This window comes from Chaetodon auriga, chromosome 8 (assembly GCF_051107435.1).
Source record: "Chaetodon auriga isolate fChaAug3 chromosome 8, fChaAug3.hap1, whole genome shotgun sequence".
NCBI classification, from domain to species: Eukaryota; Metazoa; Chordata; class Actinopteri; order Chaetodontiformes; family Chaetodontidae; genus Chaetodon; species Chaetodon auriga.
The window spans coordinates 15,038,088-15,054,282 of NC_135081.1; the positions used below are offsets into that span (position 1 = coordinate 15,038,088).

A 16,195-nucleotide genomic window follows, 5' to 3' on the forward strand; every position below is an offset into this window, starting at 1 on the left:
ATTTACTGTGCATTTCAATGGCCCTCTGAGCCCCTTTTGTCTGTGTGACTGCCGGAGCTGCTGCTGAACACAGCTGAGAGATGCAATACAGCACAGGTAATAAATCTAAGATACTCTCCTCCTGCGGCGACTCAGTCATCCACCTGCTCTGAGTAAACAGCTCATGCAGAGCCGTTTGTACAGAGGAGAGGTAAACCGAGTCATACAAAACAGAAGAGCATGATGCAGCGAGCAGGAGAGTGGGATGCAGAACGCGTGTGTTTGCTATCAAGGGGCCACTGCAACGTGCGGCTGCAGTTGTCGCACAAATTTGCACCCACATCCACAAACACGTGAAGCAGCGCAACCACAAATCCACTCTCACATCAAGCGGTGGAGACCATGCTGCAGATTTAATGCAGTAACCACATATATTCTCAAAGCTCTCGGTCTCTTTATGTCTCTGAATGTCTCTTTCTCTCTCTCTCTCTCCCTCACACACACACACACACACACACACCGTTCACTTACACTGCTGCCTGTGCAGTGCTGTCAATTCTTTGTGTTTCCTCATGTGGGAAAAATAAGAGGGAGAGACCATAAAAGACGGGAGTAAAAATTGATATTATATGCTGTGTTTTGGTAGTCTAATCAATTAAAAAATATCAAAGAGTTATCTGAAATTTGAAAGAAATTACACAATCTTTTCTTACTTCACTGGCTTATTTCTAGTTAGTCAGCTATTCCCACTCTAAAAGTGAAGAGGAGGATATCTCAGATAGGTTGCCAGGTTTTCCAGACACTCCCAAACCTCTTGACTTCCATATCTTTGCAAAGGAGGAGACTGAAAACATGCAAATACCACAGTTTTACAGTCAATACTGTCTGAAACTGAGTCACTGTAATGCTCTTATCTTAACATGTTATTCTTTAATTAAGTCATCAGCTCTTTCCTCCCTTCATGTGATCAAAGTGTGGTATGATACTGATCAGCACTCTCCTCTGACCATGTGCAAAATGTCTCTCAGCCCCAGAGATGCTAGCCATTCAAAATTCAGATATTCCAAGAGAATATCCTCCATCACCAACAGTCAATAGCTATTAATTACTGGGTGCAGGCACTCGATGCAGGTCGATATGGAACAGCTATTTCACTGCCTGTTGGGTAATTGTCTCCCAGATCTCATTAAAAGACGGAGTTGAGGAGAGAAGAGGAGGGCAATGAGGGAGAGAGGAAGAAAGAAAACAGATGTGGGTACACAAAGGGAGAACAGGAGAACAAGCAGAAAATCATCTAAATAGGATAAATCTCACTCTGCTGCCTGAGAGGCTTGTGTGTAACTTCGTGATTTTGGCAGTCCTCCATTCTCAACTCCCACCTGTTGGCATCATCTCAGGTACACACACACACACACACACACACACACACACACACACACACACACACACACACACACACACACAATGGGGTTTTCATCACTTGTGGGGACATTACATAGACTTAGATTCATTTCCTGGAGACTTACCCTAACCATAACCACTATTTGCCTATTCCTAACCCTAAACCTCAGTCTTTACCCTAAAATGTAATGATTTAAATTGTGGGGACCTGCAAGTGAGTCCCCACATATGACTGTGTAAACAGATTTTTTGTCCCCACACACACAAAGTTGCGTTTCTATCACTTTTGGGGACATGACATTGACATACATTAATTTCTGGTACATTTACCCTAACCATTACCATTACTTACAAAACTCTAACCCTTACCCATAACCTTACCCTAACCCAAATCTTACATTATGAGGACTGGTCCCCACAAGGAAGGTAAGTCCTCACAATGTAGCTGTGTGAACAGATAAGCAGATTTATGTCCCCTCACCATGAGTAATACACATCCATCCATCCATCTGTCCTCCCTCCTCCTCTAACATGCACGTTCTTCTATCCTTGTGAGGACCCGCAAAAATGTCCTCACTGCTGGTGAAAAATTTGCTCTGTCCTCATTATGTAGCAAGTATACAAACAAGCACACACACGCACAGCACAAAACGTTAACAAAAAACAACAACAACCACTTGGCATCAATAAATCGGTTTATTTAAAAGAATATGTTACAATTTATTACAGTAAGCGACGTAACCAAACACTTTGTCTTAAATTTTACATTTCAACATGTCAAAGAATCTGCAGGTTGTCAATCTCCATTGTCTTCTCAGCGTGGCTCTCTGAAAGCCAAACCATAGCAGGTGAAAAACTGAACAACAGAGACGCTGAATTCAACATTGTATCTTACTGAAATAAATAATGTTAGTGACACTTGACTTTAGTCCGAATGAGAAAGAGAGAGAGAGAGAGGGGGGAGCGCACACTTGGAGGTGGAAAGATCAGACAATCGAACACGTCAGACATGGTCTAGTAAACAGACAAGAATCCTGGGAAATGCATTCGGCCTTTAGAGTTGCACATTCAATCTCTCAATTAAAGGCTCAGCACATTCAATTAAACCTCTTTTACACACCTACCAAAGTCTGATGAAGCTCATTCATCATCAAAAATGGCTTTTGTGAACAGCACCATCGCTACAAAAGGAACTCTTAGTAACAGCCACCGATGTCAGTCTATGTATGCTCTTTACATGTTTGTATACCGCAAAACTGCTGATATTCCATTACAAACTGAAAAGGCGTTACGGCTAGGCGACAATTGAATATTATGATTTACCGATTTGTTGGCATCATATTGTGATCACATGATTGTCTTTGCTTTGAGCATCAGTTAGGTTATCTTGCATGTGATCTGGCATTAACTACACATATTATTTAAACAGTGTATTTATTTTGGAAAGTCTGCTCATCACTATCATGATAACAACAATATCAACCTGGCACTAATAGGCAGGCTCCTAATACAAAAGCTGGTAATAACTGAACATGTAATTTCTTTCAGATTCAGTACGAAAAACGTCCTTCTAAATGAGCTGATAATGCGATAAAACTATTTCGATTTGATGAATAAGGTAGTAACATCAAAAAGTGCAATGATTAATATTTAATACCAGCATTAAACCTCCTCAGATCTAATGATGTCATAACCTGTAATTATATTTGTTTTATTTATTTGTCAGTCTGGAGTCACCATTGTGTCATCAGATGATTACGTTATTACATTATCATTATGAAATTATTTTATGAAAGAGAACATTAACTGGGCTCATTTAGAAGGACATTAAATCACACTGTTTATTATTACATTACACTGCATTATGTGATCAGTTGCTACAAAGCCTTTAGTGAATGTGCAGTTAGCCTCATATCTATCATGTTGATGAAGGGAGCAGGCTTTTCACTAAGAAATCCTCTTCCCACTTAACCTGAATCTGGAGTGTATGAGTGGTTTAACAACACAGCAAAGGACCAGCTACAGAGATAAATAGTGCTGCCGTTTGAATTACAGGCCTATTATAAATCATGTGGGAGTTCTCGGGAACAAAGTAATCACTGCCTGCAAGAGAGCGTGCAGGAAGAGAAGGACCCCTGCTGTCTCATATGGGTAATGCACACTAAACATAGCGAACTACACTCACCAGTGCTCCATATCACTGCTGCTCCTCCTCAAAACATTAGCATGGAGTGTTCTTATAATACTATAAATACAGAAAAGCTAAATGCATGGGTCTGCACATTGCACATATCATTTGATGATGCAGTGCATTGTCATACTATAGTCAGTCAGTCAAAACATGAACGTAAACTAAGTGCAGGCTAGTTCCAGTATTATGCCCACTGTCTGCATCTTAGTTTACACTTCACACGTGGAGGTTTTTAATACTGTTGGATAAAGTGCAACATAAGTCTAAAGTTTAACTTGTTCCTGCTTGTGTGTCAAATCCTCACGGCTGTGTGCTCTGCGCAGCCAAATCTATGAAAATTGTGTCTAATAATCCTACAAAACGCCTGCTTTCTCTCTCCCTTCACTCATTTGCCACATTACAATGTTAATTGTTTCCGTTCATAAATGCAAATTTAGCGGCAAACAGATGAAAATTTATGCATGTGACGTAATTCAGCCGTGACTTACATTCTGAGGGCCTCGCTGAGGTTGGCCCCTTGCCTTCTGGGGCCCCCTTGCACGTATAGTTAACATGCACAAACAGGCTTGCACGCTAACAACTGGCCAAAAAGACAAAGAAGACACCGCTGCTCTGATCCATAAAATTGAGATGCTAAGCGCTTCCTGCAGTCAGCCCTCAGTATCGCTGCGTATGTGTTATCTGTCTTCCCCATTCACTTTCCCTTGTTAGTCCACTGATATTTCCTCATTCACTTCAGCTCTCTCTTCCCATGTACAAGTCACATCCCATTTTAAGTCCCTGCCAGTAAGAAGAAGGCTTGCATGAATCCATGACTTTAAGTCTATAGAGTCCTCGCCTCTTTTAGACAGGGCTCTGCTTTACGCATGATTATGATGTGCTGGATTCAAGAGTTCTGGTTCATGTTTCTGTAGCTTTTTATGTTTCTGCTTAATCGATCTGGTCAGTTGCAGATTCTCGTTGGTTTGTGTGTGTCGGGCATAGCTTCTCGTGTTGCAGCTGATGGGGTGTAAATGACGACCATGTGGTTAATAGCTGAGTGTTGCTGGGTCTGGGGCTAGATGGGGGCCGAACTGAGCCGAGTCGGTGACGACGGTGTCCAGTTAAGACGTAACGATTTCCGTTCCTAGGTGCCTCCATCCCTTCTGTGCCTCAGCAGCTGGAAAATATTCTGCAACAGAAACAGCAATCAAGACGAAGACACACAAACTCAGAGACAGAAAACACAGAAAGTCACCCAGGGTGCGACTGGATCATGGACTAGACAGAGGCAGGCAAAGCCTTACCTTGCCACACATACCATCTTTACTGCAGTTCTTATTGTCCTTGTCTGTAGCCTCCTCTTCCACCTGTAGAAACGCACACATTGCAGGTATGAGGAAAGGACACAAATGAATGGCTTGTAATAGAGTAGGTTTGTCTGGTAGTCCAGTAGATGGTCCTTACCTCCTTCCTCCACTTCAGCTCACAGAAGACTCTCTCAAAGCACTCATGCATGTAGTTGAACTGTACATCAGCCATGGACAGTAAATACAAAGACAGAAACAGGGATTTAGATTTTAGAAAAGATCAACGTTGATATTGTTAACATGGTTTCCTTTAAACGAGTAGTCTGACATTTGGGGAAATACACTCTTTTATCGCTTTCTGTCAGACAGTTAGATGTCGAGATGGACACTCTCATGTCTGTATTGTAAATATAAGGTTGCAGCCAGCAGCAGGTTAGCTTAGCTTATCACAAAGACTGCAAACAGAAGGACACAGCTAGCCTAGCCACCTTTTAAGCTCACTGATTAACACATTAGTTAATTTGCTTAAACTGTACAAAAACTAAAGTGTAAAATGAAATTTGCACTTTTAGGAAGAGTCATGTGGCAGACTACTTCTTGGCTGGGACCTTCCTGGAGGCTCTGCTGGTTGCATAGCAACTGCTCACAGTCAATAAAGAGTGTAGAAATTGTGTAACTGTGTACGTGAGTGTGTACATTGCTTTTACACTACACCCTTTGTGTGGATTAAACAAACCAGATAAAATGTGTTACCTGTTGAGCTTTAGAGGTGCTGATGGGTATGTTTTGTTTCCATTTGACAGAGCCACGCAAGCTGTCCCCTTCTATTCCCAGTCTTTGTGCTAAACTAAGCTAACCAGCCACCACCAACAGTTAGGTGAACAGTCTTAATGCAAAGCTAAACTAGCCGTTATATTTACTGTACAGATGTTACTCATCTGCAACATTGATCACTTGAATTCCTGCTGCTGCTTCTTAGAAACTGTCTGGGTAGAATAAAAAAGCTGAAGATCAGCTGTCAATGTTATAATTTAAAGGAATAGTTTGACATTTTAAAAATGCACTTTTTTTTTTTTTTTTTTTTTTTCTTTTTTTGCAGAGAGCAGCACATGCGTAATAATTTGCATGTTACTCACATAGGGTGTAAATATCTTGACCCAGCGTGGCTTCTTCTCTCCTCGTGCATATTCAAAACAAAAGGCCATGCCCTCTTCATCTGTGTCCCACCTCTGCATCTCCCCCCAGTCGAATGCAATCACCTGGTTCTGCAACAACACTGATGCTTTAGTACACTATATCCACTACACATACAAATATATGTTTAAACAAAGGGACACACGCCAACAAACAGTTGCCCTTGCCTCGAGTGTCCCTTCCTCAGTGCAGGCATGTAGCTTGAAGTGGTGAATGCTGATGGCTGTGATGACATGGCCTTTACGTCGGGAATCGCAGGAACAGTGGGGGAATATGATCTCATTGTAGCCCTCGCAACCCCTCAACAGACTTAGATACTGAGAGAGAAAGAGGCAGAGGAGACATGATAGTACACATATATATGTTTTTTTTACTATATATTATAATATGTAGTTCTGCAACTGACTGAAGTTTAGATGCAGGATGCACCTTCTGATGTATCTAAGCTTTCCTGACATAAAGCCGAGTACAGTCAGACACTGTAGTTACTCTCTGCAGCCCAGCTGATCTGAAAGTAGGGTGTATTATATTTGCCTGCTGGGGCAAGTTTAATCTCTCCAAAGTGAGGGTAATTTATTTATGTTTTCAGACAGAAAATAACTCCCTCATTTTCTCGATGCACATTTTCCCTGCAAGGATTTGTGTCTGTGACACTCCGGTCATACCTACACTCTCACTGTTTTCCACTTTGTTATATCACACACAGTGAGAGGGAGACAGGTGGGAGCGAGGAGATGACATAAGACACGCTGAACTACAACGGGTATGTAAGCTCTATATGTCTCTGTCACTCAGGAATGGTAGCAGCTGTGTGGTGTCTGTCCATGTGTGAGAGACTGACCATGGACATCTTCTTCTGCTCTGCCAGCTTCTGCAGCTGGTAGGACTTCTGCTCTGCTTTGATGAAGCCTTTCTTCACATCATCCACGGCCTGCAAAGACACGTCAAATAGAGGACACTTAAAAAAACGAAAGAAAAAACACATACGCATAAACACACCACAAAGCACGTAAACGAATGCACACACCTGGTGAAAGAAGTAGTTAACAGCAAGCTGGTTGTCATTGAGCAGAATCTCCTCTTCTGTAGTGAAGAGCCACTTGCGCAGGGTGAGGCAGGTTCCTGGGATGGCTGAGGTATAGTTCTGTACATAGAGTTTGTGGGGGAACTCATTGGGGGCAAGCTTACGTACTGAGGAAGAGCGAGAGGAAAAAAGGGAGGGAGGGAAAGAAGAAAGAAGAGAGTGATGTCCCATTATCTCTTTTGTGGATTTTTTGCCTTTGTTTTGAAAGTGCAGCTGCAGAGAGACAGAAAAGGTGGAGAGAGAATGGGGCTGACATGCAGCAAAAGACTTGGTAAGGACACAGCCTTAGTCCACGAGCTGGCTGTGGACTCTCAGGCTCGTCACGGTCTTTTTTAAAGTTTGTTTAAATTTACAATTGAGAGACAAAGAAACAAAAATGACCAATTGCAAGGCAATAAAAAAAAAAACAACACATCAAACAGAAGAGAAGAGGTGTTACAGTGGTGAGAACAGAGGTGTGAAAGCGAGACTGAGGATCAGTTTCAAGAAGTCATCTAACAGATGTAGAGATTTAGTTTCTCAGGCACACCAAAGTCCAATAGCTTTGGCGAAGGCAAAGGGCCGGTTCATCTCAGCTTTAAAGCAGAAAACAGATGCACACAGGGTTAAAAAGTCATTGCTACAACTTTGGTTATACTTTACAGCATGCACATCAAATGCAAGAAAAACATCTTCCAGTCAACCATGAAACTAAAAGGCAACCCAGAGAGAAAAGGCACGATGAAGGGCGGTGATTCATCATCTTGTTTTTTTCTCCAGGTAGAATTCAAGCAGCTGCCTTTCCACCCATTTGGCAAATAAGAGAGACTTTGGAGAGCAGAAGGGCTGCAAAATATTTATGATAATCTAATCTGCAACTGATAAAAACATGGATGACTTTCTTCACATCAGTGAGGAAGAAAAAAATGCTTAACTTCTCATTTATTGGCTGTCTGAAAGAAATAATTAGGAACTCTTGTGACCTGCATGCAAAACTCATCAAAATCCCTCTTTTTTTACTGCTACTGTACTGCCGCTCCTGTCTTTGTAGTAACAGACAGAGCACACAGTTCATGGAGGAAAATTCTGTGGTGCTGCGTGTTGAAAAGAAGTACCTTTCATACAGTTCCATTCTAGCTGCTCTAGCCTTGAGAAACCAAGGACCAGCTGTAGTGACATGTAAGGATATTCAAGTACAAAGCCACCCTGCTATTCACTTCAGATTATTTCAAAAGGATGTCACTGAGGAATCATGACAAAGATGGAAAACATTTTCAGCGCAGAAAAGGAGCACAGACACAAAACTCGAAGCTCAATTATATGTTCGTACTAACCGAAGGTGTGGTTGATGACCTCAAACAGAGCAAAGTAGCTGGCTGTTACACTGTCCATCCCCAGCTTCATAACCACCGCCTGAAAGAGAGCGAGGCAGAGACAGAACGAGAGGGGGTGAAAACAGGAAATGGAAAAAATACTGGTGAGATGACTGCAGCTTTATTTCAGGCCTGTGTATGCATTTACCTGGTAGACCTGGTCTGTCGTGGAGTTTTTGCGGACTCGGACGGTGAGCGTGGTTTTATCGGGCATGGCTATTCTCAACTCCACGTCTGACACGCCATTATAGTTCTAGGTCATGAGAAGTAGAGACAAATTGTGTGGTGAGTCACAGGCAGACGACCACAAGAAGGTTCACACAAGGAGGTTTTTTTTTTTACCTCGTCTGATTCAGACAGGAACTCCTGCATGATGTCACTTTCTCCAATTACCCGTACAGAGCACACTGCAGATGAGAAACGAGTCATATTAGGTCAAGAGTTTTTTATGGGTTTTATATGAAATAACAGCGGGTGACATAAACAGTGTAGTTGTGCAGTTGGGAGTGGACAATATTTCTCTCAGACCTTTCCACTGTTTTTGCCCTATTATTTAACTTTACACATGCCAGAGAGCAAGATGCTAATCACTATTATTACTCTGACTTTACAAAAGTTTTACAGAAACACCGCACCCCCTTCTCGCTCCCTGACCTTTCTCCAGGTATTCTTCCAGGCCTCTGCGTCGTGCGTCCAGCTGCTGCTCAGACAGGGAAAAAGGCCATTTCCCAGGCAGCTTGGGGAACGTAAAGTTAGCAAACTCCCTCTTTAGGTTCTGGTGTAGGATCACAAATTCACGGTAGCGCTTGGAGCACAGCTGCCTGCCTGCCATGTACACGTTATACACCTGGATGAAAGAGAGGGCAGAGAAAGTGAATAATGAAAAATGAACAAACAGGGATTATTTCTAATACTTTGTTGGAACACATGATTTTCTTACTCTCATCCACCCCTGTTTTCACTTACACCCTTTCACTGTCCTTTCCTATTTGAGTCTTAGCTCATTCATTCCCCTCCTCTCAATCAGACATCATCCAAGTTCACCCACCACAAACTTTTCCTGGTTGAGCTCAGTGTGCTTGTAGCTCGGCACAGAGATGGGGACAGCCTGCTTGTCGGAGTAGTCATAGCAGGACTGGGCTGAGACGTCATCTCCGGGATCCAGGCAGTCTGCCTCCTGGGGCGGTACGGACAGCACGGCCAGCACCAGCTCCCTCTCTCCGGCCCGGATCAGGTCCACCACCTGCTTGTGGGTCGCTCCCTCTACATTCACACCATTACTGTTGAAAACATGGAGGAAGGGATGTAGATGTCGGAGCAGTGAGATTATTAGTTCTGTTTCTTCATTGTTGTCGAGTTTAGTTTTTATTTATGCAGAGAATTTCATCATATACTGCAATAAATACTATATTGGTTAAAATACAAAGCTTTCAATAAGAGTACTACCTCTGTTGTTTGTGTCTGAGGCTTCACTTTGACTAGATGAAATTTTACATATCCAGGAGTAAAAATACAAGATAACAGTAACTAACAACAGAAAACAATCAAATACAATAATACTACAAAGTGCACCTTCAAAACTGACCACAGACACAATGACAGCAACAATGGAAAATTGGTAAGTTCCACAAAGGCATCATTTATGAAGGACTGTTGTATTCAGACAATTATAAATGATATCATTTTGCATTGTAAACTCCTCTCAAGGGGAAAGAGTAAAGCACTGAATTTTGAAATTCTTAGCACAGTGGATTTAAGAAAAATTGACATCCCTCAACAGTACATAAAATCTGATTTAAACAGCAGAAAGTGGAGAAAGAGTAATAGATAACAAATGAGCCACTCTTTGCAAACAGCTCCTGTTCATGCATGGCACTCTGGGCTCACATCTTTCCCCTCGGGGATGGGGCCTTTGGTTTATGTCATAAGCACAGCTGAGCATGAGCAACACTGGGTGTGTGCCCTCTGGCAGGCATTATGTCAGAGGCGTGACAGCACTGTACCAACCTGACCTGTAGCGGACTTTACTCAAAACAGCCACAGCATCTCTTTTAAAATCTCTCAGCATCACTTTCAGCTGTCTCAAACAAATTCCAATGTCATGGGTAGGTTGGCAAATAAATATTTGAGCCATGCCAGAATGAGATTCGGTAAATTATATTATTCTGTACTTTAGGTTTCATGCTGATGTAATGGGTTTTTGCAATTTAAACAAACACTTGCAAATATTAGCACGAGGGCATAAGTTGGCCAAATATCAACTTGAACATTTTCCAAAGACTTATTATTCATTCAAAAGACTCATGTTGGAATATATCTCAGACAGGTAAAACTAAATTCTCAAGTCTACTTGCCACCCAAGCCCCTGCTCTCCATTCCCACACTGACCAAAGTCCTGCTTGCTGATTTGCAACATATATGTACTGTTCATATGTGTATATTGTACATGCTTCAGATAGACCTTGCTTCAGACAGAACTTGTGACTGACATCTGATCTGTTAAGTAGGCCGCTGTGTCACAGTATGGCTCACACTGACAGGGTCACACACAGCCAAAGCTCAGCGGGCACATGCTCTCCAATATCTAATAACTCAATGGAGGGAGATAGCTTGAAAGGGAGGCCTTCGAATCCGGAGTTCACGTAGCAAAGCCAGAACTAGTGCTGGTGAGGAAAGATGATTATGAAGGTAGAAATAATCAAAGACGTATAGGGGAGACCCAAATAAAATCATCCTGCAGGTGCAGTGGGACAAAGAGCACACGTCTCCTACAACACAAAATATAGACTAAGCATTTTGGCAGCCCTTTCCTTTGAGCAGCTTTATGATTATATAATAAGCACCTGACGTAGTGGCCTTTGCACTTGCACTATCAGCACTTCTGAGCGTGATAAATAGTTTTTAAGAGACATTTTTGTGTGTGTCATATCTTCAGTTCTTTTTCCTTTAGAATTCAAGATGATAATCTGTGTGTTTATATCACTGCCGAAGAGTGGAGTCTACTCTTTTGTACTCAATGGATGTAAACATGCGCAAATACACACACAAAACTGCAAACTAATTCTGCAACAACACTATACACTGCACAACATAAAGGGAGAACAGGGAATATCCTGCGCATTTAACATTACACATATGATCAATAAGGAGGCTGAAGGAAGTTGTCTAGCACTATAGATTATTCTGCATCAAAGACTCAGAGGCAGGCGTTGTTTGTAAATGTGCAAGGAAATATTGACTGCAAATAGAATAGCAGAGGCTTTATACCACTGCAGCTAGTACGCAGGTGGTCCACTGTGCATATACTTCCTTCATGTGTACATACTGTGCCTCGCCAGCAAGAGCTCTGTGCAGCACCAAAGTCAAATCTTCAGCTAAATACAATAACGAATGTATAAAGATCTGGTCATACTTGGGCCTGTCTTACTCCCTCTTTGGGGACACAGTCGTTTAGGTCCCAAATGAGGCTAGTAAAGCACTCTTAGTTGAAGCCTACACAGAGACCAGATGAATTAGTGCAAAGGGTAGTCCTGAACATGAACACAAGCATTACATTCATCATAGTGAACAATCAAAGGATGATACTGACCAAAATAACTGATAGGGTGATGAAACACAAGGGCAAATGCACATACATACATTCATCCACATGCTTGCACACAAGCCCATGGAAATAATGGGGTCAACAAACTGCCAGGTTACTGCAGGCCATCCATTACCAAAGCAGTGTGCAAAAGCCAGCCAATGAGATACTGAACTTCAGAGAGTGAAGCCAATCAGAATTGAACTGAAGGCATCCCTCCCTTTCTGCATCACCTTATTCCACACAAACAGACACACTGAAGCGCCAGTACTGATGCTGAGCTGTACGCTGCGTGCTCCTCTCCATAGCGACAGAGCCTAACATCAGCAAGCAGTCTCCACGCATACTAACGTGCCAGTGAGGACAACCACTTTGATCCCAAATGCAGCACACATATCAGAGCTCACTGATACTAACATCTAAGGCCGGTGTCCTTAATTCGCCAAACTCAGTTATGCTGATGATAATGCTTTGCCTTGTTTCAACCTTCAGGGTTACTGAAAGAAAAACACGCTGTGCTGCAGAAATGTTGCACACAGCATCTGGTTAAGATGATATGAATGGGGGTGACTTGAGAATATCTGGCGTGCTGTGGATGAGTGGAATAGGTTTCAGTGTGACGGGAATCCCTAATGATGCCTGGATCTTCGCTCTCGGACACACACACAGACACTCCTTTCATTAGGATGAACGGCTATTCTGCCCTGCAAGACCGCTATGATAGTGCATGCACACACAGGCTTGTTGGTGGTCCCGGTAGGAGACAGTGAATGATGCTCACAGGTCCTGCTTGCATTGATTTTCATTGACAACCACTGCGAGATGGAAGAATCGTTTGCACGTTACTCATATTATGCTGATAGTTGAACTAAAACAGTAACGTTAGCCACTTACACTTCAAGAATCCTGTCCCCCTTCGAAATACCGGCTCTGTCGGCAGCACCTCCCGGTAGAACAGCACTGACATGCTGCAGTGGAGCGTACAGTTCTCCGTTAATGCTCCGTAGTTGCCCACCTTCACTAACTTGTCCCCGAACATTGAAACCATAGCCAGAGTCGGACTTCACTATTCGAACTAGCCGTGGGCCTGAGGTAACGGTGGTTGCCGTCTGGCAGCTGCCGCCGGTGCCCGGTGTAACGTTACCGCTACCGGAGCCGTTACGAGAGGATGGGTGAGGCAACGGAGGGACAGATGAACAACTTCCTTGCCCCTCGACGTCCGCCATTTTTCTACACTATTTGTATCATCCACTCGGATTCAGCTAGCGATAAATATCCTCCAAACATTAGCTGGTAGTAGCAGGCTAATCAGCTTGGCTAGCTAACTGACCGAGTTCACCGGAAAAAGCCGACAGTGTCCGATGATTCGCGAGACCGCCCCAGGATACGTTCCATGTGGGTCACTTCAGAGTCCTTTGAGAGTGTGGATCAGTGAGCTCCCTGTGAAGGCCACATACGTGTATTCAGGCAAATTGAGAGTCAGCGTTATTTTCAAGTTAAATTAGCAATGTGATAAACAAGTTTGATTGTAACCAAGCCTGTGGAGATCAAAATGTGTTAAGGGTCTGGGAATAATGGATAAGAGAAGAAAAATCTGTATTTCTGTTTTTTTTTTTTTTTTTTCCTAACTTGTCTTACTACGTTTTTTTTATTGTGAAATTTGATAGTTGCAGAGGGATAAGAACTCTACTGGAAACAATGCAGCTGGTGCTGGAGTGATTTAACATTCTTCAAACATAGAGCAAACTTTTATGCTTAAATTCTCAGTTTGCTGCTTTTATGTTTTATGAGATTCTAAACTGCATATATTTAGGTTTTGCATTGTTGTTTGCTGCAAAACAAGCAGTTTCATGATTTCACATTGGGTTTTAGGAAATCGTGAAGAGCCCTAGGTTTAATTTTCTGTGAGCTGGTGGTGCATAATTTGATCACATTCAAAGTTGTCAAGGAATTTGCAAAGCAAACAATGGGTGCTACATTTTTACATAACTTGAGGCCCTGTATTGGAGCCTTATGTCAAAATGTTCTTTTGCCCACATGGTATTCCAAAATAAGATGTATTTACTGTGCAATTCTCCTTCTTATTTTACTTTGGTTGCATATCAGGCCAGATGTCAGTTAAAGTGCTCTTACATGCCAATGTTCAGTAGTTCTTTTATAGAGCAAATGTTGACTCTTTTAATGAAGGAAACAACTGGCAGAGTAACCACTCATGAGAATAATCATTAGTTGCAGCCTCTGCTTTTGATGACATCACATCATTAAGTCCTGCTTTCCTGATTTTGAAGCAGTGCGACTGAATTACATGACTAAAGATGATGCTGCCATCCACTTACAAAGCTAACACAGGTGCAATTTAACACAGCCTTGAGGCCTTGTGTCAAAATCTAGTTTTGCTCAAATTGGCATTTATATATTCCTGAATAGATGTAGCTACTGTCATTAGATTTATTCAGTTAAATCCAGTTGGGACTGGTTGATTTCTGGGTGTCTGGGAATAATTCCTAATACGTTATTCTAGCCATGGCTTGTGTTTTGTCCTTCTACAGCTGTGAGGACACCCCCTTGTGGGTTTTTTCGTTTGTTTATTTTCAGATCCACCTCACAACAGGCTAATTAGATGCATAATGCAAACTTTTCTCCTTTTAGAGCATTCGGTGAACACTGTTCATCCACTTCATTTAACGGGCTAATTGATTCCAGCCATGAGATGATATCTGACATGAACACTTCAGAGTGAAAAATCTAAACACAAGGGGTCAGCATGGGGAAGGCTGCAAAAAGCATCTGCAGTTGACAACCTAACGGTGAACATGAATTACGTGAACGCAACACAGTCACTAAAATCTTAAACAACATGTGTGTGATTACTTGAAGATATCACATCAGTTATTTGGAGATGGAACGAACTGCTAATGTGGTTTGGAGATCTGTGCATAGTTGAAGGTTGTCACTGCAGTTTGAAGCTTTGCAGATGTAAAGCTGTTTGCCTCTTCCTCAGTGCAATGGCATGTTTGTGTAAAGCATCCAAACAGTGACATAATAGTGAGCGTTTAACTATGGGATGGGCCCCTGAATGATGAGCTAAGAGACGAGTAGGCAGGATCAGATCACTCAGTGTGCATTATATTTGCATATATTTGCATTTTTTTATGAACTCACAAAACATTAATAAATAAGTAATAATAATGAATGCAACCACGTTTATTTTTATTTGTTTATTAGGCACTTTTGGCATTCAAAATCAGTGATACACACTCAAAGTCAGCGCATCTCAAATCCTTCAAGCCAACATGATAACCCATCTATGATTAATGTGTTTGTGTTTAACCAAGTTTTCAGTCTCAGAACATGTGATAATGACATATGTTTTATAGATGTCTGTAGTACTGGTGCAAGTTAGAGCACTCATTTTTTTTTTTCATTTAGCACAAATTAAATAAGGCAAAAAGTTCTGAAGCAAGTGTTTATTTTCCGGTGCAAATCACACTGAGAGCTGCTACAAAAGTGACGAACTCCTGGAAGTTAACAACACCATCCCCGTCATTATCCAGCATCTTGAAGAAATCGTCCAGCTGAGCTTTGTTGCAGCTCTAAAGAAAGAAAAACAGAAGTGGCTGTAAATTTCTACGACATCCAAAATATCTCAAAGAGGCATTCACAGCTCTCATCTTTCATCATCATCTTTGTCGTTTACTTACATCTAACGGAAAACCCTCATGCTTGAGCAGTTCACAGACTTCTTTCTTGGTCAAACTCGTTGGGTCGCCGTCTTTTCCAGCGTGTCTGTCGAAGGCAGACCTGAGGAGCTGCATTGCCTTCATGAGGTCTGACATCTTGGCTGGAAAAAGAAAATGTTGTTGACCGTGTAGTCCAATATTTATTTATTTCTTCATTTCACATGGCCGTGGCAGTGCAGTAATGTGGTAATGCTTTACTTAAACATGCAGATCGGACTCCTGCTTTGGAACATCCAATTAAAAGACTGGACGCAGCTGGATGAAGAGCTTGTAAAGATCAGGAATGTTACAGCACATCAGACTTCCTCACTTGTCTGATGAATAAAATTCAAATTCAGACCATTGCAGGCTAAAATTCTTACTTCCCTTTTCAGCCTTGCTC

At 42.1% G+C, this 16,195-nt stretch overlaps 1 protein-coding gene across 2 annotated transcripts; it reads right to left on the reverse strand.

The window, feature by feature from the left end:
• Positions 1–2,058: 2,058 nt before the first annotated feature.
• Positions 2,059–13,524, reverse strand: snx27b (sorting nexin 27b). 2 transcript variants are annotated; one of them, XM_076737593.1, is made up of 13 exons: positions 12,968–13,524; positions 9,539–9,770; positions 9,145–9,337; positions 8,833–8,897; positions 8,639–8,743; positions 8,452–8,530; positions 7,082–7,245; positions 6,896–6,985; positions 6,222–6,371; positions 5,997–6,125; positions 5,018–5,077; positions 4,858–4,920; positions 2,059–4,742 (listed from the first exon to the last, which is right to left on the reverse strand). In XM_076737593.1, exons 1-13 carry the CDS (start codon positions 13,297–13,299, stop codon positions 4,698–4,700), a joined length of 1,707 nt encoding a protein of 568 aa, XP_076593708.1. In that variant the 5' UTR covers positions 13,300–13,524; the 3' UTR covers positions 2,059–4,697. The 2 variants fall into 2 exon arrangements, with proteins under 2 accessions (XP_076593708.1, XP_076593707.1); XM_076737592.1 differs by having other exon boundaries at positions 2,060–4,742; positions 4,872–4,920; positions 12,968–13,406.
• Positions 13,525–16,195: the final 2,671 nt, after the last annotated feature.